At 48.2% G+C, this 25,305-nt stretch overlaps 7 protein-coding genes across 7 annotated transcripts; 4 read left to right on the top strand and 3 right to left on the bottom strand.

Moving 5' to 3' along the window:
* The first annotated feature begins 1,989 nt into the window (after window positions 1-1,989).
* Window positions 1,990-4,852, top strand: BJ212DRAFT_572359 (WD40-repeat-containing domain protein). The gene is made up of 11 exons (XM_041343543.1): window positions 1,990-3,233; window positions 3,284-3,340; window positions 3,398-3,445; window positions 3,505-3,705; window positions 3,758-3,961; window positions 4,019-4,061; window positions 4,119-4,174; window positions 4,226-4,330; window positions 4,400-4,544; window positions 4,604-4,766; window positions 4,823-4,852. Exons 1-9 carry the CDS (start codon window positions 2,286-2,288, stop codon window positions 4,451-4,453), a joined length of 1,716 nt encoding a protein of 571 aa, XP_041189644.1. The 5' UTR covers window positions 1,990-2,285; the 3' UTR covers window positions 4,454-4,544; window positions 4,604-4,766; window positions 4,823-4,852.
* BJ212DRAFT_1376418 (uncharacterized protein) lies at window positions 4,731-5,465 on the top strand (the record flags this gene model as incomplete). The annotated part of the gene is given in 3 exon segments (XM_041336486.1): window positions 4,731-4,763; window positions 4,781-4,783; window positions 4,823-5,465. A coding segment is annotated over 1 exon segment (220 nt), but the record flags the coding sequence as incomplete, so codon positions are not given.
* A 1,122-nt stretch (window positions 5,466-6,587) lies between these two features.
* Window positions 6,588-8,657, bottom strand: BJ212DRAFT_1376413 (uncharacterized protein). Its single transcript, XM_041336485.1, has 8 exons — window positions 8,276-8,657; window positions 8,041-8,219; window positions 7,502-7,993; window positions 7,412-7,453; window positions 7,165-7,345; window positions 7,020-7,110; window positions 6,847-6,953; window positions 6,588-6,796 (listed from the first exon to the last, which is right to left on the bottom strand). Exons 1-8 carry the CDS (start codon window positions 8,422-8,424, stop codon window positions 6,736-6,738), a joined length of 1,302 nt encoding a protein of 433 aa, XP_041189642.1. The 5' UTR covers window positions 8,425-8,657; the 3' UTR covers window positions 6,588-6,735.
* Window positions 8,658-8,826: 169 nt separating this feature from the next.
* BJ212DRAFT_1525734 (uncharacterized protein) lies at window positions 8,827-10,958 on the bottom strand (the record flags this gene model as incomplete). Its single annotated transcript, XM_041341731.1, has 5 exons — window positions 8,827-10,013; window positions 10,061-10,141; window positions 10,197-10,328; window positions 10,378-10,514; window positions 10,569-10,958. 5 exons carry the CDS (start codon window positions 10,956-10,958, stop codon window positions 9,125-9,127), a joined length of 1,629 nt encoding a protein of 542 aa, XP_041189641.1. The 3' UTR covers window positions 8,827-9,124.
* Window positions 10,959-11,920: 962 nt separating this feature from the next.
* Window positions 11,921-13,530, top strand: BJ212DRAFT_1483996 (uncharacterized protein; the record flags this gene model as incomplete). Its single annotated transcript, XM_041340717.1, has 15 exons — window positions 11,921-11,971; window positions 12,016-12,034; window positions 12,089-12,108; window positions 12,166-12,198; window positions 12,253-12,343; window positions 12,402-12,436; window positions 12,487-12,514; window positions 12,568-12,600; window positions 12,649-12,722; window positions 12,778-12,856; window positions 12,912-12,989; window positions 13,040-13,150; window positions 13,210-13,250; window positions 13,303-13,328; window positions 13,377-13,530. 15 exons carry the CDS (start codon window positions 11,921-11,923, stop codon window positions 13,528-13,530), a joined length of 873 nt encoding a protein of 290 aa, XP_041189640.1.
* Window positions 13,531-14,178: 648 nt separating this feature from the next.
* On the bottom strand, window positions 14,179-17,475 carry BJ212DRAFT_572141 (Zn-dependent exopeptidase). The gene is made up of 11 exons (XM_041343541.1): window positions 17,066-17,475; window positions 16,458-17,004; window positions 16,038-16,404; window positions 15,895-15,987; window positions 15,708-15,844; window positions 15,578-15,655; window positions 15,261-15,530; window positions 15,086-15,205; window positions 14,927-15,036; window positions 14,406-14,875; window positions 14,179-14,354 (listed from the first exon to the last, which is right to left on the bottom strand). The coding sequence occupies exons 1-11, from the start codon at window positions 17,323-17,325 to the stop codon at window positions 14,224-14,226; spliced, it is 2,583 nt and encodes an 860-aa protein (XP_041189639.1). The 5' UTR covers window positions 17,326-17,475; the 3' UTR covers window positions 14,179-14,223.
* Window positions 17,476-20,220: 2,745 nt separating this feature from the next.
* On the top strand, window positions 20,221-21,061 carry BJ212DRAFT_1376381 (uncharacterized protein; the record flags this gene model as incomplete). Its single annotated transcript, XM_041336484.1, has 3 exons — window positions 20,221-20,515; window positions 20,567-20,647; window positions 20,720-21,061. Coding segments are annotated over exons 2-3 (200 nt in total), but the record flags the coding sequence as incomplete, so codon positions are not given.
* Window positions 21,062-25,305: the final 4,244 nt, after the last annotated feature.

The raw sequence follows: 25,305 nt of genomic DNA, 5'->3' as shown, positions 1-25,305 counted from the left end.
GGCAAAGCTGAGCTATGGAGCGAAAATAAGGGATGCAAAATAGGGTCGTCTACTCGGAATACGTTTACACACCTCAAGATGAACCTACTTGGTTGGACCCATCATCGATACTTGAAGGTTGGTAGAAGATATCTTGCTCTTGGAGTCTAAGACATCACCTTAAAGACCAGTCGGTTGCTTGAGTTTCATAGTACAGTGCAATGAATATCTACATGAGCGGAGGAGAGAATGTCCCTTAACTTTCATTCTCTTGGATACCTTGAAGCATTCCTCTTGTTAGCAAAGATTATCGATATACTGCATGAGTCTCACGACGAGAAAATACGATTGACGGCCGGGAATAGGGCAAGACACGGCGAAAGGAATAGAGATAGAATAGAATTTTTATTATTCTACAGCATCAATTACCATCGGTGCTTGGGGAAAGGTACGCAACAAATCAGAGGTACAAGACGAGCCAACAATGATGAAGAGTCGTGACTATACGGTTGGTACACCTGGTGCGGTAGCCTGAGTACTACTATTGGAGTAGATTGTGTTGTGGACATTGAAGTAGCGGCAGGCTGAGATCGTGATGATGACCCCTGGCCATGCAATTGGCTGCTCTTGTTTTCGCCGGGGAGCAACAAACAAGGACTACAGAGGAATTATTGTACCCACGAGGATGGCGATCTGTTCCCAAGTGGCAGTGTCGAATATCCTAATTGGGCGATATGATGAGCAGATGCAAGAGCGCGGCGGCCTATCCCAGAAGACAGGCGTGAAGCCCGATCGGTCCTGCCAAGTGATACTCTGTCAGGAGGTTCCGAAAATCCATGCGATGACAGCATTGCAAAGACGAGAAAGACAGGCATGCGGTTGCAGCTACGTACACTCAACAGCTGTGCTCTGCGACATCAGGTTAACAAGCAGTAGAAAACCCATTTATAGTCTCTCGGGGCGTACCCTATCCCGACTGGTTACAGGACTAGAGCTCCCACTCGCCGGCAAGTTGTAAGTGATAACACTATGATCGTGGAAGCACTGTCGGGATTCTTGTCTTTTTCATTTCCGATGGAACTGGGCATTTGTATGTCTCTTGGTCTGGCCTTCACCGTGGTAATGGGTAAAACTTGACTTCTTTCTTTCGCTTGTAGATCTCTGGAGTCTGGGCCTTCTGTCAAAGTTTGAGTTTACGGAAGTCGCACCCGCCTTGTCGCAGTGGACATACGTTTTGAAACGCAGTTGTATTGTACATAGGCAGTGGTGACGCGACCAAGAATCTGAGCGTCACAATCCTGGGCGTTGAATTATATTCTGTTGAAGTGAAGTACTCACGCCTGCATCTGCAACACCGATCTAGTTCTTGATAGTGTCCTGACTGTCACGTCCACAGTGCGCACAATGAGACGTTACCTCAGCACGATTACGTGGGTGGACAAAAATTTGGTTGCTCACGGTAAGGTCCTGTATGACACGGGTATTCCGCAAGTATGTACCTTGCTTGATATGCCCTTGGCTGCATGCATATGGCGCCGATTTCATGAGAGAAGAAAAGAACCCCGCAGCTATCAAAATTCCGGTCGGCCTGAGGAGCCCATCAGCAAATGTGCAGGCACCTGGCCATACCTGGTAAACACCTGAACGTTCTGTTCGTGTCCTGGATATCCTATTCCGTGCACCGGTTGCCAATGACAACGACTCGATGGACATTCACGATGCTATTTCATTGTCGGATGACGAGGATATCAGTTGGTGAGTCTCAATTGCACATAACAGCTTTAGGTTGATATTTGTCACCTCGCAGGTGAACTGAATGGTATGACATGAATCTGATAGGTACCTTGGTGTTATGCGCCACCAAAATTCGTCCCTCCGCTATTAGATCTGGTGGCAGTCTGTAAGATGCCTGGGAGTGATCTGGTGTGTTTCTGTAAGGTCCCGGAGCGTAATCTGGTAGCAGGATATGACAAAAATTTGGTCATAGTAGATGCATCTGAACACAGCCGCGGACCTGGGGACCTGAAAGGCTGGATCCAGAATGTCTAGAATGTCCAGGACACTCTGCACATTGGCCGATGGCCTGAGGTTCACATGTCACCGGGCGGATAACTGTCTGTAGCGGCATTCAAGAAGCATGTACCTACGTATCTGAAATGTCAAGTAAGGTAATCGTAGCAATAAGAGCGTGTTTAGCGTCAAATGAAGCAATATAAAACGTGCAGCGCACGCACCTCTTCAGCTACATCCGAAATCACTTTACCAAGTTCATTCAACCGTGCTCAACAACACCAACCTCCAGTAAAATGGCGCAACCCGTTCCTATTGTCACTCCTACTCGAGTGTTCGAAGATCGCACACATACGGTCTACGCAGTCGCAGACGTTCCCTATAGTCAACAGATTGTGACCTCCTCTGAAGACAGGCTAGTTCGTCTATGGGACTTGAAGACAGGTGAAGTATTGAAGAAAATGGAGGGGCACACCAGTGAAGTCATGGGATTGGCGGTATCGCGAGATGGACAAATGATAGTGACCGGTGACCAGAACGGAGAGCTCATCGCCTGGCAGACAAAAACTGGAGAATATCTCACCAAACCTATCAAAGTCCACGGCAGTGCAGTCCGCTCACTGGACTTTTCACCAGACGATGCGTTCGTCGTCACTGCGTCGTCGGCACCAAATGACCAAAGCGTAAAGTTTTGGAACACCAAAACATGGACGCAATACCCCGTAAATTATAACTGCGGTAGTACTGTCCGCTGCGTTCGGTATGCGCGGTCTGGCGTATATATGCTTGCGGTTGCAACAGACCAAGATATCCAAATTTACGTTGGCGAGAAACTCCAAAAGAGGTTCAAGGGTCACAGTCACGGTACATTGTCACTCGCCTGGTCTCCTGATAGAACACGCCTTCTTTCAGGGGGAGATGACCATGATCCCACTATAAGGGAGTGGGACACATCGAGCTGGACGCAGGTCGATCTTCCCTGGACGGGTCACACATATAAAGTCAATTCCATCGCCATCAATGCTTCTGGCACGCATGCAGTTTCCGCCTCTAGCGACAACTCTGTTCGTCTCTGGCAGCTCTCTGATAAACATACTATTGCCATCTTCCAGCACACTTCTTCTGTCGTTTGCGCAGCCTTCTCCGCGGATGGCACGCGCATCCTTAGCGGAGGTTATGATAAAAAAGTCACAGAGTGGACGGCACCCATGGGTACTTCGCCAGTGGACGCTTCCGAGGAAAAGGTAATTTCCTGTCGGTCTACCTTCCTCCCATTATCTCATCTTGCGTTTAGATTTTTAATTCGGTTCTACAACCTGCCCCGAAGTGGGAGCCAGCGTTCGAGTCAATGGTAATCTCTTATTGATGTAAACCTTCACCATCTCATCTTGTGTCCTTTCATCAAAAGGTTCCAGCTTTTAATTCCAAGATTCGAAAGCGTGCTTCAACTCTGAAGGTAATTCCAATTAGTTACACGTTCGTCATCTCATCTAATATCTTCATTTATATTCAAAGGTTATAGAACCTGATTCAAAGACTGAAAGCTCAGATTTCAAGTCTCTACAGGCAGTTTCGACGGCCACAAGCTTCGATTCCAAGTCTCAGCAATCGTCTTCGACAGTCCAGTCTATGTTGAATGAGCGGCTCGCTTCCAAGGATGAGCAATCTGTTACCGAGGAACAGTTTGTCTCCAAGTCTGAGCAGTTTGTTTCAAGGGTATGATTTTATTCTCTGCTCGTATGGCGCTATTTGAGCTTTTTTCACTCAGACACTTATCATCACCGCGGATGAGCTCCTCGCTATCACCAAGACCATCCGTATTGCATCCATCACAGGGGACTTGTCTACCGCTGAAAAGGTCCTCACTCAAGAGATTACCGCCAACGCCAAGAACTTCGCCTCCTATGCCAACCGCTCTTTCGTTATGGCACGCAAACTTAACTGGGAAAATGCGCTTCGGGATGCAAACAAGGTGATAAAGATCCATCACGCCCTGGTTAAAATTTTACTGACTTCGATGGTCACATAGTCCCTTGCCATACAGACATCAATGGCTGGCTATATCGCCAAAGGTATTGCTCTCTGTGGAAAGCAGCTTGTCGAGGACGCAAGGACAGCCTTTGATTTAGCATTCACGTTCACGCATGGAAATATGGATGCCACTGTGTTCCTTTACTTAATCAAGGTAGGTTGATTTTTTCGTCATGTGTACTTCGCACTTCATTGTGTATTTTAGGCTATTGCGCTCTTCAATGCTAACAGACACAAAGAGGCATTGCTGCGTGTGGAGCAGTTGTCTGCTTATCCTTCTGCAGATCCCCTCGCTTGTGGTGTCGTGGTGGTGAGTCTTGTGTACTCAATCACACTTATGTTCGTCCGCTGACTGATGGGACTGTGCTTCATGCATCAGGCAAGTCTGCGAGTCCAACTAGGAACTATTGCTTCCAATAGGTGCGCGTCATAGTGAAGCCATCGAGCACTTCACTGCCGCTGTTAAGGCTAGCACTTTCTTGGCTAAATCTGCCGCTCCTGCTGCTTGCGAGGCTTTCACTGTGGTACGTTTAATATGACGTCACCGGAAACTCACCCATGCTCAACTGCGCCTGTTTTGCAGCTCTTTGGATGGGACATCGGGGCGTTGTGGAAAACCTCCAACAAGAAACTGATCCTTGCACTCCTTGGGGCTGGCAGGCTTGGAGAAGCTTTCGAATCGTACCGTTTTGCGATGGACGCAAGTGATGAAGCTACAAAGACCAGCTTACGTTCTTGGGTCTTGAGTGAGTCCTTCCAGTAATGCCGCCTATGCCACGATGCTAATCCTTTGTTCACCCAGCTCTCTCGTTGTGATGAATGTCGCAGTTGCAAGGATCGCATATCCTCTACGCACTGATCCAGTACTACAGATTAAGGCGCGAGTCATTTCGAATGCATCATTGGTGTGAAAACTTCTATTTTTCACATCCGACGTTATTGGATACATTTCCTTATCCTTTAGAGCTTTCTTTCTTCCCCTGCGTCACTCTATCCTTTATTTGACGCTTTGACGTCGCCTTCCCTCATAAGCGTCTCACCCAATCACGTTGGTTACGCCTCGTTGCTCACTGCCTTCAATCCTTTATCACTATGTCTCCTTCCTTCATTCATTCATGCTCATTTTGACCGTTGAGCCAGCCCTGTACTTTCTTATTCCTTTGCAGAATTGTGTTCGGTGTTTTCCTGCTCCAGGCACGTCCGAAAGCCTCAAGAAAGTCTCCGTCTCTATCACTCGTCAGAGTCAAACGGACTTTTCCATCACTACGAATCCCTTCGAATTCACCATCAGCCTTACACAATATGCCTTCCCCGCGAACTGTTACATATGCATAGATTGACACGCGGGTATCTTCTATGGATTTACTTTGGTTATTCCTGTATCATGTTTCCCTGTTACTTTTATTGGTATGCTGGCTTAGACCAATGATTCTACAATGCTTCCCTCCACGCCACCGATAGTCCCACTATTCATTATAAGTCCTGCGACGGCGTGTTTGTTCGAAGTGTACCCTTCTTCGATTTCTTCACATTCAGTTCCAGACACTTCGATTTGTCTGCATCGATTCAAATCATCACACCGACTTGATCGCCCGCTCGAACCGGAATAGCACGACTCGAAACCTTTTTGGCAGCATGTGTCCACAAGCGCGAAACTTTGTATGATACACGAATGAAACATCTTAATGCTCCAACTCAGTCCGAGGACGCAACCAAAGACAACGCACCCTCTCTCATGACTTTAAAAGTTTTCATGCCACCCCAAGAACACGCTTCCGCTCACATCATCCCAACCTGGCATCCCTATACCCATGTAAACATCACCAACATGTCCCGAGCATCCTAGGAGAGCGATGTTTATCTTTAACGACTCCACGTGGTTCAGTATCGGGACCACGGTCGGTGGTAGATATCACACCCTAGAATTACCAACGCATGCATCGGGAGCGCGTTGTGAAATGTTACACGTTCTTCTCTGGTACAGCAGCCCATGCACTGGAAGACGAGAGAATGATCGTAAGCACATTTTTGAGTCAGACTCCGACAGCGATATTAAAAGACAACACTTACAAGACCGTGACATTCTTCGTGTAGCGGCTGTCCAGGAAACATCCCATCCCATCCCATCCTATCATGATGTTTTCCCGTTAAGGTGGTGTTCAAAGAATAAGGTTACGCGAACGTTCGGGCTCTGGTGTGTACCGAGGGGAGGAAGAGGGACTCCAACCCGAAGCCACGAGCAAGGAAAAGCCGTAAATGAAGGCACACCCAAACCGAGAAGGAAGGCGGTGCAGGCCCGAAAAGAAATGTCTGGAGATTTTCCACGTGCAGTGGTGCCAGAAGTTCAAGAGGGCGTCAATAGTGGAGGAAAGAATCGGAGGATCAACGTCCAACGACATCGAGTGGGACTCCTGACAAAAGAAATTCCGTTGTTCCACCGATTTGAATGCGGAATGAGTAGCCCGAGGAAGTGGAAAGGCCAGAGCTGGCCCAAATGGCATTGCACTGTGCGAGCAATTTTCTGAGGGAGCGGTGAACTTCTGGTACCAGGCTCATCCTTCAGGATGAGCAGGCTACATAGTAAGTTTTTGGTCAAGCAAGATCTCTACCTACACAGGCAGCGCTTCCCAAGTCCGATGGTTCGAAAGCAAAACCATACCTGAATACGAGAATAAAACTACAAACTCGAAGAAATTACAGGGTGCTACATTGTTGCTATAGTGCTACGAGCTGTTCGACACAGTACAACACAGCACCATCAGCGACCGCCTTACTGCTGAAAATAAGATAGGTGAGCTTGAACCGTTGTTGGTTACTGATGCTCACCAATGGTTATCAGGTCGACTGAATGCAATACCAAGCGAATGAAAATATTCCTGCAACCTTGCGAACATCCAGTCGCTCGCAGCAAAGTCCCCCATGAATGATACAATCTTCAGGTGGTGGACAGTCAGTCACTGACAGCACTTGCAATTAAGTGCAATGAATGAATGACTAACTGTAATTGGAATGCTTGCATTCATTCTTTGGGTTTCAAAAGCCTCGATAATGCTAGCAATGGAAGGTTCGAAGAGTTCTGCGACATCTTGTCTTTTAATAGCCACGTGTTAGACGTCGATGGCTCGAGAAGCCTATAATCCTTACCCATTCAATTTAAGTTGGCCAGAACGAATATTGAACTGGGTATCTTTGTCGCGCAAGGTACCGAATCTGATATATGACGACTCTTCCGGGTTGCGAAACCTGAATTTGGTGGTTTTGTCGAAGATGTCAGTCATCTGCTGTACTATCTCTGGTGTACCGAAACGACTGCCTGATAGTTTTTCTGCCAAGTCATTCCATTAGGAATTAACACAGAAAACAGGAACTGCTGGCAAGCCTTGAAGAAGACCACGAGCACGGCGGGTCACGAATCCATAACCTTGCAGTCGACCTAATGAATGGAGAATGAGATGTGACTCGAGAATATCATGAGACTTACACTCGGCCGGAGCAATCTCTTCAATCATCAATGGGGATAAAGTCATTGAGTAGGCGTTAAGGTCGATAGTCCAATTTCCCGCATCGATAATGACAATACCTTGGCTATCAGAGGCGACAATTGGTGTCTGTGACAGTGTTTCTGACGCCAGGATACTATGATAGATGACGTAGTGCAATTTTGCTTCTCCTTCACTCAGCAAATGAACACGGGCCATGTCCTCTGCCGTACTGGAAACGAGACCGCCAAAGACGGCAGCTATCCAGATTTGTCGCTGCTGCGGACCCTCCAAGCCGTTTGGATAGGTAAAGACAAACTCGATGTGATTTTCGAGTAACCCCCAAAGTCCGTTCCCATTCGGTAAACTCTCCTTAATATAAGTGCGTGCACAACGAAAGAGGTATTGCATGAAGTCGCCGAGCACCTCAATGACATGCTTGCCTCGTGGAAGAGGCGGGCAATCGGTATAGGAGGCAGGCTGAGGATGCACAGCTTGTAGGTGAAGTTTCCACCTTTCAAGTGTTTATATGGTCAATTACGCGAACACGAATAGTACCAGACATACCATTCAAGCTTCACCCATCCTTCTTCCTCAGCTCTTTCAATAACATTCATCTCTTGAGTTTCAGCACCAATGGCACAGGCAATTCCACTCGTGTTATAGTATAGTAAAGAAGGTATCTTCGAGTCGCCTCCGATGTATTCTTGGCCTGGGTATCTAATATTCGCATTAGTCGATAATAAACCATGACTTGATGGAATCCGAATACCGACTTGTCGACAGAGCAGATAGTAGGAACTTCTCCGGGACTGAGTATACAGTAGGAGACATTGCTGTGTGTAATGCCTACGTCGAAGGCGAGGACCAACTTTGGGTGTGGTCCGAAGTATGGCTGTTCATAACGGTTAAGCGTGGCCGTCATGGTTGAGTGGCACGGTTATCAGGGAAGCTTGAAGGTACTTAGAAAGCACGGCGGTCTTCAGATTCCTTATCAAGGCCTGACTACATTCAAGTTGCCTAAACCAACACCTATTGTAAGCTCGTGGTGTGCTCGTAAGGCGTCAAAGAGGGCGCCAACATCCGTTGGCTGGTCACATGGTGAGCATGACCCGGTTGTTGGTGGTAGATTCAGAGTACTAAATGGTCGGAACGAACCCACGCCTTATGTGCTGGCTGTTGTTGCTGACGTACTCGCTGGCTGGGAAAGGTGGGCACAACCCCGGGATAGAGTAAGCTTCAGCGGACGGTGTAACACGGCGGGCAGACTTTGGGCATCGACTGGAAACTCCTGAGTCTCAGACTTGTACGGATACACAAGCGTGGGAACAAAATACCTGCCAGTCTAATTACTAGGGGTATGTCGAAGACTGAGACTTTCTGTCTGGACTCCGGACCCGGCCTGCCGCTAGATAAGCATCTTGAAATCTATTAACTTGAAATAGTTGTGCTTTCGGGTTTACATGTGCAACTCATTTTGTTGAGTACATCGGAAAGCCAGGCCTTGATGCTGGTATTCCATCATGATGCAGAATAATCCAACAGGTTGAGTCGCTGTTCTCCAGCGACAATTCATTGCCTCCGACTCTAGATTTACATATTCTCTATCCTATAAACGACATGCATCAAACGAGCACCACACTATCCAACACCGAAAACCCAGCTGCAACCCCGCCCTCATTACTCTCTGTCCCCTTGGTCCTCACAAGCCATCCCACCTCCCTCTCCACCACCTCTCCCACTCCAAACAACGCATACCCAAAGAAGCCCAGCTCAGAGATAACCTCTGCGCGTACGACTTTCTTCTCTGTACTCCCGTTGTCTGTGCCTGAACTCGACGGAGATGCGCGTACGAGGTAACCACTTACCCCGCGTGGCGTCTCGATCATCTCCATTGCGATCCAGGCTTCGCGCTCTTCAGCGGGCAGAGCATCTAGGAACGCAGGAATGGCTTTGCGGTAGACGTTGTTCCCACCTCCCTCACGCTGGGGCTTTAACACGAGCGACGGGGCCTTAAGGCGCGCGAGACGTGTTCCGGGCGGTACGTTTTCTTGTCCTTGTCCTGAAACCGGGAGGTGATTAAGCGCAGCGGCGATATCAGCATCCTCTGAGTCGAGCGCCCACATGCCCATCCAGGTGGCTCGGATGTCTGCTGCATGCGCTGTGAGATCGAGAGCGCGTGTACCCCATTTTGCGCCTTTGTTACTGAGGAAGCGCTCGAGTACCCCGGGGCGTGTGAGTGCTTCTTGGACCTTCTTCCCGCCTGCGAGTTGGAGGGGAAGGGAGGGGCATTTGATAGCACGGCTGCGCTCCAGCAGGAAACGCGTGTCGTAGTAGGAGGGTGACGGGAAGTCCGAGGGGGTGTAGGATGCGCGGAAGTAGATCGTGGAGATTTCGTATGGTGAGGGATTGGTTGGGGAAGGGATGGTGATTGTGAGTGCTTGCGTGGAGGGGTCGAGGGATGCAGAGACGGCTAGGTCAGCGAGTGTTTGACGGACAGCATGGATTTGATGTCTGTCGTTCTGGTTAGTCTGTGGATGGTAGGAGAGGTGGTGATGTACTTCTCGAGCAATTCATACTCTAGCCATCGTTGGTCGAAAACGTTGCGTTCGTTGGGTTGCACGACGAACAGGATGCGCGCGCTGGGTCGATGTAAGTTCACGAATACATGCATACTTGAACGAAGTTAGAACTGACTCTCGAACGCCATAAGCTTCGTGAGCCTTGGAGAGACCTTCAGCGAGACCAGAGGTGGTGCCGTTCTCTGGAAAATTGTCTGCAGTAAGATGTGGAGATGCAGAAAAGTAGGAGGTAGATGCCAGGATATTTCTATGCCGCATCAGTTTCTACGAAAGATATCCAGGAAAACTGAACACACCTATGCATAGCAGCCGCACGCTCAGAAAGCGGACCAAAGGACGAAGATATAGTATTAAACTCGACCTGCTTCAATGCAAGTCTATCTTCTGCAGCATGCAACATATAATCCGATCTAAATAGGCCGAGGTGCAACGGCTACGCGCCATCAACGCCCCGCCATGCGACAGAAGAAAGAAGTCTCAAACCCACTTGTACTGGTACGCCATGCTCCCTGATCTTCTTCCACCCCCTCCACAGCGTCCCAGTGAACTCATCCGCCTTGCCTACGCCCTCCTCAGCGCCCATCACTGTATCTAAGAATTGTGTATCCATCGCTACACGTGAGTAGAGCACGTTATATACGCTCTGTAGCCCTCTTGCAGCCTGAATTGTGCACGGGGGAAGGGCGCGGGAATGAGTGAGAGGGGGGCATGGATCGCGGTGGTTGGTATGCGTGGTTGGGTATTGGATGGTGATTGAGAAGGTGGAAGGTATAATAATCCATGCGAGAGCGCGTATGTAGTTGCAGGCGAGCGTCAGAGCTTCTAGTTGCTCTGGAGTTAGCTGGGGAGGCCAGGTGGCGAAATTGAAGGAGGCCATCAATGAACGAGGTTACGTACCGACAAATTATAAGCAGATAAGATAAGTGCACCACGTGCTCACTAAAGTTGCATAAGCGGACTCACTGAGATTCCTTCTTCTGCCACGACGTCTACATGATATGTTCACAGGTGAGGTGCATAATACATATCGTGCGCCAACAACGGAAAACACACGTCGCTCTCGTGCAGTCCTCTGCACAGTCATGGTGAACACGTCATCCAGGAGAGCATGAAACTCTACGAGCCGAAACGCTCACCCTGACGGAAAGCAACAAGTTCAGCGATGACGGAATTGTCATGCAATCCGGAGGTAGGCCAATCCAATTTGTACTAGCCTCAACCAAGCTCACAGCAACGAGCTTGAAGCAGTGAGGTCAACTCGTTTGAACTGACTGGCGACAGTTATGGCAACAGTACCGGGGTCGACAGAATGATGCAGATACAGTAAGACTACCGAACACCGCAGCGCCATAGATGCAACTTGATTGAAACTTACATAAAATACTCCCGTTGGTGTGTGCTAGCATGTTTTTTGGCGCCCATGCTGCAATATTACTTGTTTGCGGGAGGGCAGGTCAAAATCCACTCATACGAAGTAGTCACTGGGCATGTATTTCCACCCTTCCCACAAATTACAGTGTTTGAGTTCAAGATTAGATCTAGATTCTACTTTGCTTACTCGCGAGTTGCAGGTAAGCCACTGAAGGCAGTGCGGTGGCGTCTCATAGTAGTACATCATCATGAATGATCCGAGTCCTACAGCCTTATTATTCATCCCCCCCCCTTGATCGCTCTCCTGATCAGTGTCGGCGACTCGGCGTTGGTGTTGCAATGCTTGGTGTATCTTGGCATGACAATGATGTGTAAACGTTGTAACACAGCCATTAGTTGTAGGTGCTTAAATGGTGAAGTTACGCGTAACGCACAACGAGAAGCGTCGATCTACTGTCCACAAACTTGATGAGTCAACCTACTGCTTTGTATGTCGACGCTGGCGTTCAGGCATCTAAGGTGCGCAACAAGTCGAGCTCTAAACAACTTTGATTAATTCTTAGTCCACCCAGCACTTCAATGGTAGTGTTCTTATCTGATACTTGTATGAATACCATGGCTGACTGAAATACCTAGTCGGAACGTTTGCTGTTTTAGTGAGTGTAATCGCTGACCTGACCTCAGGGGTATGTGATGCTGATGTTCTGACTTAGATTTTTGACTATTTCATTACCCTAGAGGCAGAGGTGCGTGTAGTGCGTTGATCGCCTAATTATTTAATGACCGCCCCAAAGTCACAGTGGGTCTGGCACCGCAAATGGACGTTTGTGCGATTTATATTCACTGTATCACGATACTTGCCATTTTTCGGCATTGGGATGACATTTATTGGTGAGCTACACGTGTTTTAACTCGCTTTTCGCGATGATTCCTTATGGCTGATGGATAGGTGCACTTCGAACGCAATACTATCCTGGTGAAAGTGTGAGTGATTGCACCCGTTCAACGCACCAATATTCACAGCAACTGTGCAGTGTGTCAGATTTGGGCAAGCTTCTAACGGTTAGCGTGCACAGACTACGGTACATTGCTTTTCTGATCCACCCCTTACTCAGTGTTGCACATCATCTGCATTATAGCCGCAGAGGGTATGTCATATCATAAATGAGCTCCCGATGCTGACATTTTCCCTCTAGGCTTGCTAATAACGAGGATTTATGCTTCCTGGAGCAGTGAGCGTCTACTGACATTCCTTTTGGTTTTTCCCGTCGTATGTTTTTCGTTCACCTTTCACCATAGAAGGATTGATGCTGAACTACTACCAGGTTTGTTTCGTGGTCTCTTATCTCATATCGGACACTCCCCTGGTTTTTAATTCCAAGAACACGACCCCGATTAACATACGTTTGTGATGTGCTCTTTGATTTTCGTGACAATCATGCTCATGGAGGGTGGACAGCGGATCCGGGCAACTGTCTTCTCTTGGGCGGGAGGAATAACGTCTTCGAGTACGCCGCTCTGTTACTCTATGAACTAGGTCAGTCGTCACGTCTCTCAAGAAGATTGTCGGACCCATGCATGAATCAGTCCTCTTGTGCTTGATGTTGTACATCAGATTCAGCAAGTACGGCAATGCCGTCGGACTACTCCAAGAAACGTTTTTTAATGACTCAGTGAGATATATGATGTGTATCATGGGTAAGATGATTATGTTCGCCCAGACTGGCCCGGGTGCTAACTTCCTACTATTTATCAAGTCATGTCTTCGTTCAGTATAATTTTGACCATGGTTCCTCCGGTGCGTTGCAGTACATCTGGTCAGCCATCCACGCGCTTATCGTTCAATACAGGTTACGTGGGTTTCGATCACAGACTCGTAAGCACATCAACTTGCACGACTGCATCACCAACTGATTATAACCAGCCCGCAAATCGTCATCCACAGTGTTCTAGCCTCTCGGATACTTTTCAACTTACGAGCAAGTGAAAGACGATCACGAATTCATATAACACAGACGGATGCATCTGAGATACAGTTTGGAGGAGATATATTTTCGACAGTGATATTCGATGCTTAATCAACGTTATGTGTGCAGTGCAGGAGCTCGAAACTAGGCTGGAATATCATCAGGGCACTGAATGGATCGAGCGCCATACCTCAGCTGCAGCGTGTTCACCTTCCAAATTAGGAGCCAACGGTTGAGGGATCTGGAAGTGAAGGGTCTCGACGTTGCATTCATTCAGTCCATTTTCAAGTGTTGATCTCACGAGATCGAGCGAACGGAACGCTCAATGGTTGTATCGTATCGTCATAGAATATGCCAGTGAATATGCCATCATCCAACTGCAAGATGTTGGAAGACCTGTCACGTCCGCGATGTGTAATAGACTTGGTCGGACAGCGCAAGAAAAGCCAAAAACGTAGCTGACGCGAGTCGTTTCATCTTGTGCAGGAAGGTTCTACATAGCGATGCTGTGTAAATATGTAATGCAGCTGGGTTCTGGTGATGCAACTAGTAGAAACCCCAATGATTCGAATTTTCGCGCCGACAGAGGCTGCCCTTTCTGCGGGATCTTGCTTCTCACCTGTGCGTGCCACTCCATCATTCCGAATGGTTGATAAGATTGAGAATCGTGTATGCACTTTCGATTGCCGCTACCAGTTCACTCGGATTCACTAGACCGACGCTGAACAATGTCTAAGAAAGCAGGTTCATATTGAGTTTCGTGTGTGCTGGCCTGGAAGCCTACAAATGGTAGTATACTGTGCTTTAGACCTCAAGGAATTCCGCGAGGTTCTCAATGAGCTCGGTCAGTCGAGTAGCCTCATACTCGGCGAGCTCGTGATCCTCGTCATAGACAATAGCTTCTGTTAGGCCTGGCAGTGTCGTTGGCGCATACCCTGTTGAAAATCATCAGCTAGACTGCACACTAGTATCATAGAGAGGCTTACCAAGGTGTTTCCCGGGAGCAACGCCCAAATGTCTGTACCATTCCCTATCTTTAATGCCATCCTCAGAGAGAAATCCGCGTTCAAACGCTGTGAGCTTTTGATTGGCGACTCTGACTCTCTTAGCGGCCCGTATGAAATCACATAGCGGACCCTTGCCACGCGACTTGCAGATATCCATTTCCGAGCAACTGGACTCTGTTACAGACGACATCCATTTGAGTGCGTCGAACCTCAAATCTTGGACCTCCTGTGCACCAATGCCGAGATGCTCCTTGACCCATCGGATGACCCGCCGAACAACGGGGGGACCGCGAACACGACGGACTTTCTTCAAAGCCTCATGGAAAGCCTCTTCGGCAGAAGCTTTCTCCTCGTCAAGCTTGAAGCTTGCATCCTGCAGTTTTGCAATGGCCCTCCTGAGAGGGAATAGATCTGGCAGAATCTCTTCACGGTAAGTAGACTCGATGACGCTGGAAAGGGTTAGTACAGCATATAACGCGACTGCATTTGGAGACACTCACGTGTCGACGTAGGAGTCAAGCTCCAGCGCATACTGAGTGGTGTTGAGAGGGAGGATTATGGAATCTGTGAGACGCAATGTCAACAGACCCAAATTCTGCGCGACAGCAACCTAGTCACGTGTGAGATTGGCGAACGCGAGGATGTATGTGACAACAAACATGCTTGTAAAAACCAGGATCTGCGTATACTTCTTGCCACATCTGCGAGTCATAGATAGAGTGGTAGTGGTATGGCGCGTCCGTCGGAGTATTGCCGAAGCCCTGGTCGGAGCTGGCAACCTACAATAACATAATGAGTTGAGGGTCCGGCAGGAGTATAAGGTGAGAGACGAACGCCAAGTCTTTGCAAGAAAACTGTGTAATCACTTCCTGATCCCAGTGGGCCAATTCGTGGTTCATTTGAGGTCTTTGTGTCCCACATGCGAGCAAATTCGGCATCCACGGGGCCTTCGTAAGGACCAACGTCAAAGTGGGCATCCCACAGAGTCTTTTGTGCATCAGTAGGGTGAGGGACGTCTTGGGCAGAACGCTGGATAAGGTGAACAAGAGAAGGGGAAGCAGAAGTATGCCAGCGGGAACCAGAAACCGATACGTCTGTCGTCAACTTTAAGCAGATAGCACATACATAATACAGACGAACAACATACCGACATTGACGTAGGAGACTACATGCTCTTGGATCCAGTCGGCGAAGTCCTCGCCCCACTCAGTGCTTCCAACGAGACCGTACTGTGCCAGCTATGGATAAGGAGAGCTGCCGACAATGACTGATCGCACTGACCTCCTCAGCATCCCAACTGGCAATGACAATAGTACGCAATGGTTTCCATCCACGCTTGTAAAGAGCCCCAAGTCCTCGAACGACTTCGTGGAGAGAGACAGTACCAGATGTGGGATCTGCTGCGCCCATAACCCAAGCTACATCGAGATATGAGGTACATACTACACAAGAAGATCGCACAACTGACCATCACGATGGCACCCAAGGAGGACGACTTCGTCTTTGATGTGGCCAGGAATTGCAGCCATAGTGTTCCAGATAGGCGTGACCTTAGCGTCCACTGCACGACCATGCTCAGCGACGATCCAACTGGTGAATGCAATTATTTACCATCATTAACCATCCTGACTTTTCTGCTTCCAACTCTCCCGTTTAACTTGGTACCCTCAGGGACACCCCCGAGCTCCTCCTCAAAAAGAAGTTTGGCGTTGGCCCAGGAAAGTGGTAAGCTTGGGATATTTGGAACGTTAGTTGGCTCAACGCGAGTTGCATTCTCATATGCAGGGTAGCCTGGCGTAGTGGGGTCACCTGCATAGATCGAGAGGTACATAACTGAGCCACGTTGGATGGATGTAGGATTTCTAGCAGGACCAGCGGGGTACGGCTCATATCCGTTCTCCACGGTGACACTTCCATCGTCTCGAGGGTCAGAGTAAATCAGGACACCAACTGCCCCACGCTCTGCTGCGCCTTGCACCTTGTCGTTTGACATCAGTAATCCGGTGTGTCATTGGATGCCACACGGCTCACCTTAAGACCACGGAAATTAGCACCGTAGCGAGCCAAGATGACCTTGCCTGTGAGGTTAACTCCAGCGTCAACGAGCTTGTTATAGTCATCATAGGTCCCGTAGTTGGCGTAAACCAGTTGACCGATAGCCTCTCCAGCAGCGCTGAAACCGTGGAAGGGTGGAACGGAATTCCTGTACTCGGCAGCGGTGTCGTCACGAGGGTCACCATCCTCAAGCAGGTCGGCTTTCCAGATGGGCTGGTCACTCTCACCGAGCAGTTCCACAACCATGCCATCTGCATTTCCTGTGTTCATGACTGGGTAATAGATATCAACCCATGCGGCTGGTTTGCTAAGCTTAGAGGATGTGCTGAGAGTTGCCTCGCGGGACTCAGGGGAACCTGCCGGGTAGATGGGCTCGGTAGCAGGCGCAGGGATACCAAACTCGGACTGGAAGAGAGCAAGGATCTCCTTTGCGTCCTGGAAGTCTTCCACTGCGCCAGCCAAATGTGGGTGTGTGGCGTAATCACGCGAGGCTGCGAGCGCAGACTGCGTGGATGGAACGGCACTACAGGTCACAATGAACTAAGACCCGGATGTATAGTGCACACCATGAAGTTCGTACTCACAGATAGCCCTCCTCGATACGCTTTATGTAACTGTCATAGGATTCAGAGTACTTCTTGTCTTTCTTCAAACCAACGAAGCAGGAGATAGAGTGAACCTTGTAGAATAGGAAAGAGATAAGGGCGAAGCTTCCAAGAACCAGGAACTTGCGGGAGACAGGCCCCCTTGAATGTTTCCGGGCTTGAACTAGACCTGGAGGATGCGGAAGCAGCTCCTCAGAAGGCTGATACAAACCTGCCTTCTCACTCTTCTCTGTATTCATCCTGGAGATGAATGAAAGGACGTGAGAGATTCAGAATCTTTGTGTGTATGACACATATGCATAAATGATATATGCGGGTCACGCCGATTCACATAAGTGTTTGATCATAACGCATCATGAGGCGGCCTGTCAGACGTCTCGGGGGTATCATGGTAGCCTGACTAATACCGATTAGTAAGTTTTAAAACAGGAGACTTTCAGGTTAAAGTTCAGTTGGATCGCATGCTTGATTGTAAGCAGGGACCAGTGACTATCACCAACACCCTTAGGAAGCTAGATCAAGTTCTGGCAAAGTTCCAGAAGGAAAGAACCGTTAAATATTATTAGTAGTAGACTATACCATACGGTGGTAGAATAGATAAGACCTTTCACGCAGTATATATGACATTAGGTTCATCTTCAATGAGTTGGCAGGCAAACTTTCAGCAAGCCTTGATAGAGGTTTTCACGCAGATAAATGGACTTGAAGCTGTTGAGATTCGAATATTCCACAAGTCGTGCTGTTTTATCAGTCCGATGCAACTAGCAATCGATCGTCACTTCATCACGTACCAATATCTGATCATGAGTCATACAACGCGGAGGTATTTTTTTCTCCACCATGTTTGATTGCGAAGAGCTGAGTTTTTTTATTTGTCTTTGCATCCCAGATCTTGTTATATTCTCGTTGTATCCGCCTGTCGCAAACTTTGTTGAACCGGGCGACTACATTGCTGCGAACACAGTCACCTCAGGCTGGCTGCTCATTTGAATTTTTCAATGGTTGAAGTCTGCAGGGGCAAAAGTTAACATTGACAACGCAAAACGGAGGTAAATACTGACTCATAGCACACGTGATCAACGCGACCACAGTAGAATTGCATCAAAATCCGATAAAAATTATATAATCAAGGAGGAACGACTGTCTTCCTTGTATATGTCTGACTAGGTCTAAGGGAGACTAAATAGAACGGGACAGACTGTCGTAGGAATGTTCACAATCTCTTTGGGACTAGGCACTCGTAAAACAAAGCTGCAGACGTGGACAACGGAGAAGGCTATTTACAGCATAGTTCTGACGCCAACTCGAGTCCAAGGAGGTCATGTCAAAATTAACTGAAAAGTGATCTTGCTAAATGGACGTGATTGATGCACTAGCAGGAGCGAAAGACTATACCGAATATGAATAAATACCTGTCCTCGTGCTGTGTCTTCATCGACGATCATTAGTATGCTGAGCAGATGCACAGCAGACAAAAAGCACGAGATGAGCCAACACCGAGAGGATTCGTGACTTCACTGTCGGTGCACCTTGTTTGGTAGTATTAGGATCAGGAGCGGGGAGTGTTGTGGACGTTGAGGCAGGTTGAGTCTGTGATGTCAATGCTTGAGCTAGGCGACGAGGTTGTTGCTGTAGTGCCTTATCTTGTTCTGGACCCCGAGCAACATACAACGCCTTTGTAGAGATCATTGGACTTTGGAAATAGTATCATCTAAAGAAAGTCATACCTGTTTGTCCCGTATTGCAGCTACTTTGACAGTAGGAGGACTACGACGAGGGAAGATGGTTCGCTTTTGCCGTTGATGGAGTTCGGTTGCTTCACCATCAATGTTAGAGCTGCGAAAGGGGGACGAGAGGCGACTAAGGAGTGCACGTGAACTCCATGAGAATGGTGAAACAATGTGGCGTCCAGAGGAACGAGTATGGGTCCCACGCGCCGCGGAGGACTGAGAATATGGAGGTGAGAATAATTCATCGAAATTCAGATAGACGCACACGAACGCTGTCATGGGCATCATCAAAAAAGCCTCGCGGTAGTCTATGGGCAATGTTGGGGTGGGCTGGACGTTGCGTAGCATTGGTCTAAAATATTGAAATTATACTGATAGAAAAGGTAGAGAAACAAACCATATACATCCATTAGGAACTTTCCAGCTACGCCCTGGGGGACATTAGCGTCATTTTGACGGAGATGCACGATACGCTACATGCCTTCTTTTTGAGGATCATCTACAGCAGATATTGTGAGCAAGATCAAGTGGGTGATCGGTGTCTGTGTACACTTACAGACAAGATGTCTTCAAGACCAGCCTCACGCAGAATAGCGTGAATGTCCCAGACATATGCATTTTGGTCATAACAACCGGTGACCAGCAACTTTCCATCAGCGGAAAGAGATGCACTTGACGCAACATCTTCATGCTCGAGGATTGGTCCGACAGGGAGGTTCGTGTCAAGATTCCAGAGACGCACTGTTTTATCGCAGGATGTACTTGCGAGGAGGCGCTCGTTCGGAAACAAGAAGAGGGCGTTGATAATGTCTTTGTGACCTTCCAGAAGGGCAATCTGTTGCCAAGTGGCGGTGTCGAATATCTTGATCGAGCCATGGTGTAGCCCGGAGATAAGTTTCTTTTCATCCGACGTCCAGATCAAGCTGAAAACTTGATCTTGCTCCTCTTCGCATTCATGTGTGAAGATCACCTCGCCTGTTTTTGCATTCCAGATTCTGATTGCAATATCGCCGTATCCACCCGTTGCAAATTTTGTTGAGTCGGGTGAGTAGATCACTACCGTGACAGACTCGTGCCCGGTCTCCATTGGACCTAGAACGGTTTTCCTGGTCTCGACATCCCAAACTCTTGCTATGCCGCCGGCGGATCCGACTGCCACTCGCTCGCCATCTGGACTCCAGCACACCGACCGCACATGCTCGTGGTGTCCTGTCCATTTGATGACAACCTTTCCTGGCGTCTCGACATCCCACAATCTCACTGTCCCATCATAACTTCCGCTTGCAACAGTGTCACCGCTTGGAGACAATGCTACAGCCCACATCGATGATCCCACTTCATATATCTCATCCTCCTCATATTCATATTCCCAATCAACCTCCTCATCCTCTTCGTCTCGCCAGTCGTCTCCTATCTGTGTGCCGTTCTGAAGGTCCCATAATCTGAGCGAGCCGTCCCTTGAACAAGTGATGATCCGCCGTCCATCGCGCAAGTGTGCAACACCTTCTATCAAGCTGGTATGGCCTCGCATCGTCTGGCAAGGCGTGACCGCCCGTGTACGTTGTTTCTTACTGATCGGCATAGACATGTTGGTGCTTGGGGTCTCAGCCAGCAGATTGTGAACTATGTATTAGCCCGCAGGAAGTTTTGAATTGAGACGGTTTATCCGGCAAGGCAAAGATCCCTTGTCAGTGACGAGCTATCATCTTCCTTCAACTCTTGTCAGCAGGAGCACGATGCACTCACTGACGAGAAAGACTGCTTATATGATTTCGGTCCTGACACACGGAAAGGCTTCAAGGACTATGTGTGCAGGAGCTGCTGCAGTGTTCTTTAAGAAGTGTTTGTGAGTCGCGTGGTCAGTTCACCTAGCAGACGAGGACGAGCCAAAAGTATCACTCACAAGAGGCTCCCTTCAGGCGAACTCGGCGCTTTCAATGACCACTCAAAGGCACAGGCTGGGACAGTGGGTTATCTGGTTTGGAGTTGGGGAATTAATGCACTATTTTATCATATCGTGGTGTATTACATGCGTTAACGCTATGATACCTTGTATTCATTTGACAGGTTATGTGCTGTGTGGATAAAATGCTCAGCAGGCGCTATGTACAATGTATCATTCCCAGGACCGACTTGATTGACAGGGCACTGCCGTGTATCTATTTTCAAACCGATGCGTTTCTTGGCACGTTTGCAGGGCAGTGCGATATCCTTCTTGTCCATCACTTGATAGTCAATTTCGCTGTGAGTACTTGACAGTCTTCCCAAAATCCCAATCCGCCATGCACATATCTACAGCATATAAATAGGATACTCTGTCGGCATGGCTGCAACGGGTGCTAGTGTCATAATGTCCTCACATTCCAGTAGCACCCATCATATCTGCAACGTTGATGATATTATCATGGAACAGGACAGCACCATCGCCGTTGCAGTCTCGCCTTTGAGCTTAAGGGTTGTATCTGCTGAGGATGGTATGTATAAAATAGATTGGATGTCACACCGACTTGGCGCCAAATATTTCGTCATTACACTCAATGCCATTACACCGCATTATTGGCGCTTGTTGCAAAGACGAACTTACAGTGTACAAGAATTTTTGTGGTCTGATCAATTCACACGGTACTTTGTTTCGTGAGTTTGACAATCGCTAGATCTCGAAGTGTTGATGTCGGAGACAACTATGAAACTAGCACAAATATCAAACACTCCTTTGAATGAACGACAGACATGGAAATAGTCAGAGGATGAGAAGCGATCTCTCAAACCGGACGGGTACTGGGGTATTGACGTACTAGCGAAAGAAATTTACAACATAAACAACATATTAATAGAAAGAACAAGATATAAACATAAACTACTCATCCATATACCGTGTCTTTATTGGCAACCATCAACGGGTTCAGTAGACACACAACAGACAGAAAACAAGAAACGAGTCCACCATGTTGGCTTCCTGATGACCAGAGCGGTTTCCGGGCGTGTGCCTGCTGCACCTAACGTGATAGTACAACCAGCAGGAGAGGATTTCGAGGTGGCGGCAGACCGAGAGTGTGATGGCAACGCCGGGGTTTGACTTTGAGATTGGCCTTGCTGCCGTGTTCGTTTCGTCGTGTCCCAATGTAGTTCCAGCTGCGGAGCAACAAAAAATGCCTTCAGAGATAATTCGACTTCGGTTTTCGCAAATACAAAAAGTACATACCTGTTTGTCTCTGACTACAGCAACTTCATTACCACTAGGATCACAACGAGGGGTGGTAGGTGGTTTGGGGTGATGCTGGATGTTGATTTTGTCTGGCTGAGAGTGACTGAAGGGCAACGAAATGCGATCAAGGAGTGCACGTGGACTCCCCGAAGGTGTGAGAGCACGGTGAACAGGAGGTGAGCATAAGTGTCGCGTGTCACAGACGACTGAGAAACGGAAGTGAGAATGAGAGCCGATAGGTCGAAATGCTGATATGCGCACATGAACATCATCTCTCGTATCATCAAAAAAACTCCGCGGTGGTTGAAGGGTGTCCTTGAGCTGGTCTGGACGTTGCCGAGCATCGGACTAGATTTTGAACTTGCATTAATATCTACCAGAAAGGTTGAAAACGTATCACGTACATCTATTAACGACTTTCCGACTGCGACCTGCAGGCAGGATATTAGCGCGGTCTTTACCAAAGAGTAATGGGATGCTATAAACCTTCTTTTCATGTCTATCTCGCAATTCCTAAGGGGGGAGATCATCAGGAAGATAAAGTAGGTGATTGTTTCCACTCACATCGGGATGGGACAAGAGTTCTTGAAGGCCCACTTCTTTGAGAATTGCATAGGTATCCCACACGTACGCACTTTTGTCCCAGCAACCAGTGACTAGCAACTTTCCATCAGCGGAAAAGGCTGCGCATCCTACACGGTTATCGTGTAGGAGGGGTTGACCGACTGGGAGGTTGGTGCTGAGATCCCACAGACGCGCTGTTTCATCGCACGATACACTTGCAAGTAGGCAATCGTTCCGAGATACGGAGATGGCGTAGACAACGCGATTGTGGCCTTGGAGAGTTGCGATTTGCTGCCATGTGGCGGTTTCGAAGATCCTAATCGAACCATTGAATGATCCGGAGATAAGCTTCTTTTCATCTGATGTCCAGGCAAAGCTGTAAACTGCTAGTGGATCATGATCGAGTGTGACGAGCAGCTCGCCTGTCTTGGCTTCCCAGATGTTGATTGTGCTCTGCTCGAATCCCCCCGAAGACGTCACAATTTTGGTCGAGTCAGGTGAGTATATTATAGCCCACACCCACTGTTGCCCAGTCTTGATTGGGCCAAGGACCGTTTCTGATTCGCCGCTCTCAAGGGCCCACACTGCTGCCGTCCCGTCCTCATATCCACTCGCCACTCGCCCACCATCTGGACTCCAGCACATTGCCCGCACGGATCGACTATGTCCTATCCATTTAGCGGTGACCTTCCCCGTTTCGACATCCCACAACCTCACTTTCCCATCAAGGTATCCGCTCCCAACAGTAGTACCATTCGGAGATAATGCTATGGCGGTCACTGCAGTCTCAGCATCCTCCTCATCCTCAGCATCTCGCCAGTCGTGGCCTGTCTGTGTGCCACTCTCCAGGTCCCATAGTCGGAGTGAGCCATCACCAGAACATGTGATGATTCGTTGACCACAACGCAGGTACACGACACCCCGTACGCCGTGGGTATGGCCTCGCATCTTATGGCGGGGAACGACAGTTGACGTTTGTTGCTTCTTACTAATTGCAGAGGGCATGGTCGGCCTCCTGCGTCCCGACTACGAACAGCTTGTTGACAATGTATACGAGAGCAGCTTGCTATGCTTTTAAATTAGAATGAGCAACCTTGCATTAAGGGAAAAGCTTGCTGAGGTCTATCTTCGACTCTTTTCGGCTTAGGACAGCTGCGTGACTGAGTATACGGGAGGTGGCCTTTTTCGAGTTTTCTGCGATGATTTAAATCACTGGTAAGCGAGTGGCCAGCTTTGCTCAGCAGAAGAGCTTAGAGCATCACTCACAAACTGAAGCCAACTCACACGGAATGCACACTCCAATCACCAATGTGAGTGGTTGGCGCTGAGGCGGTATGAGTTGTGGAAGCTTCATAAAGTGTTAAATCTAAGTTTGATTTGAAGGTGTGTTTCATGTCTTACCCTCGTGTCTGATGCACAGAATCCAGATCAAGTGCTGTGTACTTGGATCATCAAGTATGAGATGGCATGATGTACGATGTACAAGCTCGGCTAAGACTTGGTTGCAATTTGTAAACTTACGAGATCCCCACTTCCGCATTTTTCTTTGTCTCTGTTCGCGAGTACGAGTCTGACATGAGGCGTGCTCAATTCTTACGATGTCAAGTTCAAGGTGTGTCAAGTCCCACCGTGCCTTAAGCCAAACAACATAGCCGACCGGTGAGACCCCATTTGGGTTGCCGAAGCCACCGAAGCGAACACACCGTCACACCAATGAATTAAGTTTGAACATAGAAACTTTGCTGTGGTCCACTGACCAGTGATGAGCTATCCAGCACGGAACATAGTATACAACCCTATTAATTCTTCGCATGGCATCTATAATGCTTTACAAGACATCAATGGTGCTCAGCAGAGGACTTATAATAATGCTCCAGGTCATGTTCCACAACAATATAACATGCCCTACATTGGTCACAACCACCAGCACATGGCCACTGCACATGGTGGACAAGCACAAAGCCAGAGGCCAGACTCTCATGCACAACATTTATGGTTTGACCCATGGTAAAACATTTTCTCATCATAATTGCAGCGAGACTCAGAACTCACTTTCATAGCTTGGGTGGTTGGGTACCAAGAAACTCAGGCCACCACCAGCAGCCTCAACAGCCAGCACATCCCCAGCAACAGTATCAAAATCTGCAAACTTTGGTGAGAGCTTATTGAAAGTTTTCTTACTGAGTGTTATGAACTAAGATAGTCGCAACAATAGCTTGCTTGATAAGAGCGATGGCTAGAGCTGAATCAGACCTTACAAATGTAAGGGTCATTAAGACAAAGCAAAGAGAGTGTCTCTGCTTCGAATATTGGTCTTTAGATGATTTAGGATTGGGGGTCCTAAGCGAAAGAGTTCCAGATGACAACTTAGTAGATTAAAGTGCAGATCTACTGAGTACGTGACTAGGTATATATACTAGGCAAGTGCTTTAGGGCAAGCACAGCGAGTCATAGATAAGATGAGACGAGTCAGAGATAAGACAAGTCAGAGATAAGTCATCTAACAACGGCAATAGCAATCGTGATGTAATACAAATGAAAATAGAAAAAGGATGAGTCATCTAACGACGGCAATAGCGATCACGATGTAATACAAAAGATAGAGGAAAATGAATAGGGGTAGGTGTTACTGTAACACTGAGGTCCTAACAAGGTCAAGATCTCTCATAATCAGATAGGTGTTGCTCAACCTACTGAGAAGTAGTCCAAAACAGGACATC

This window comes from Suillus subaureus (genome assembly GCF_016647635.1).
Source record: "Suillus subaureus strain MN1 chromosome Unknown BJ212scaffold_31, whole genome shotgun sequence".
In the NCBI taxonomy this organism is placed as follows: Eukaryota; Fungi; Basidiomycota; class Agaricomycetes; order Boletales; family Suillaceae; genus Suillus; species Suillus subaureus.
The sequence above is the reverse complement of the archived record's forward strand: the minus strand, read 5'-3'. Positions and strand labels throughout refer to the sequence as shown.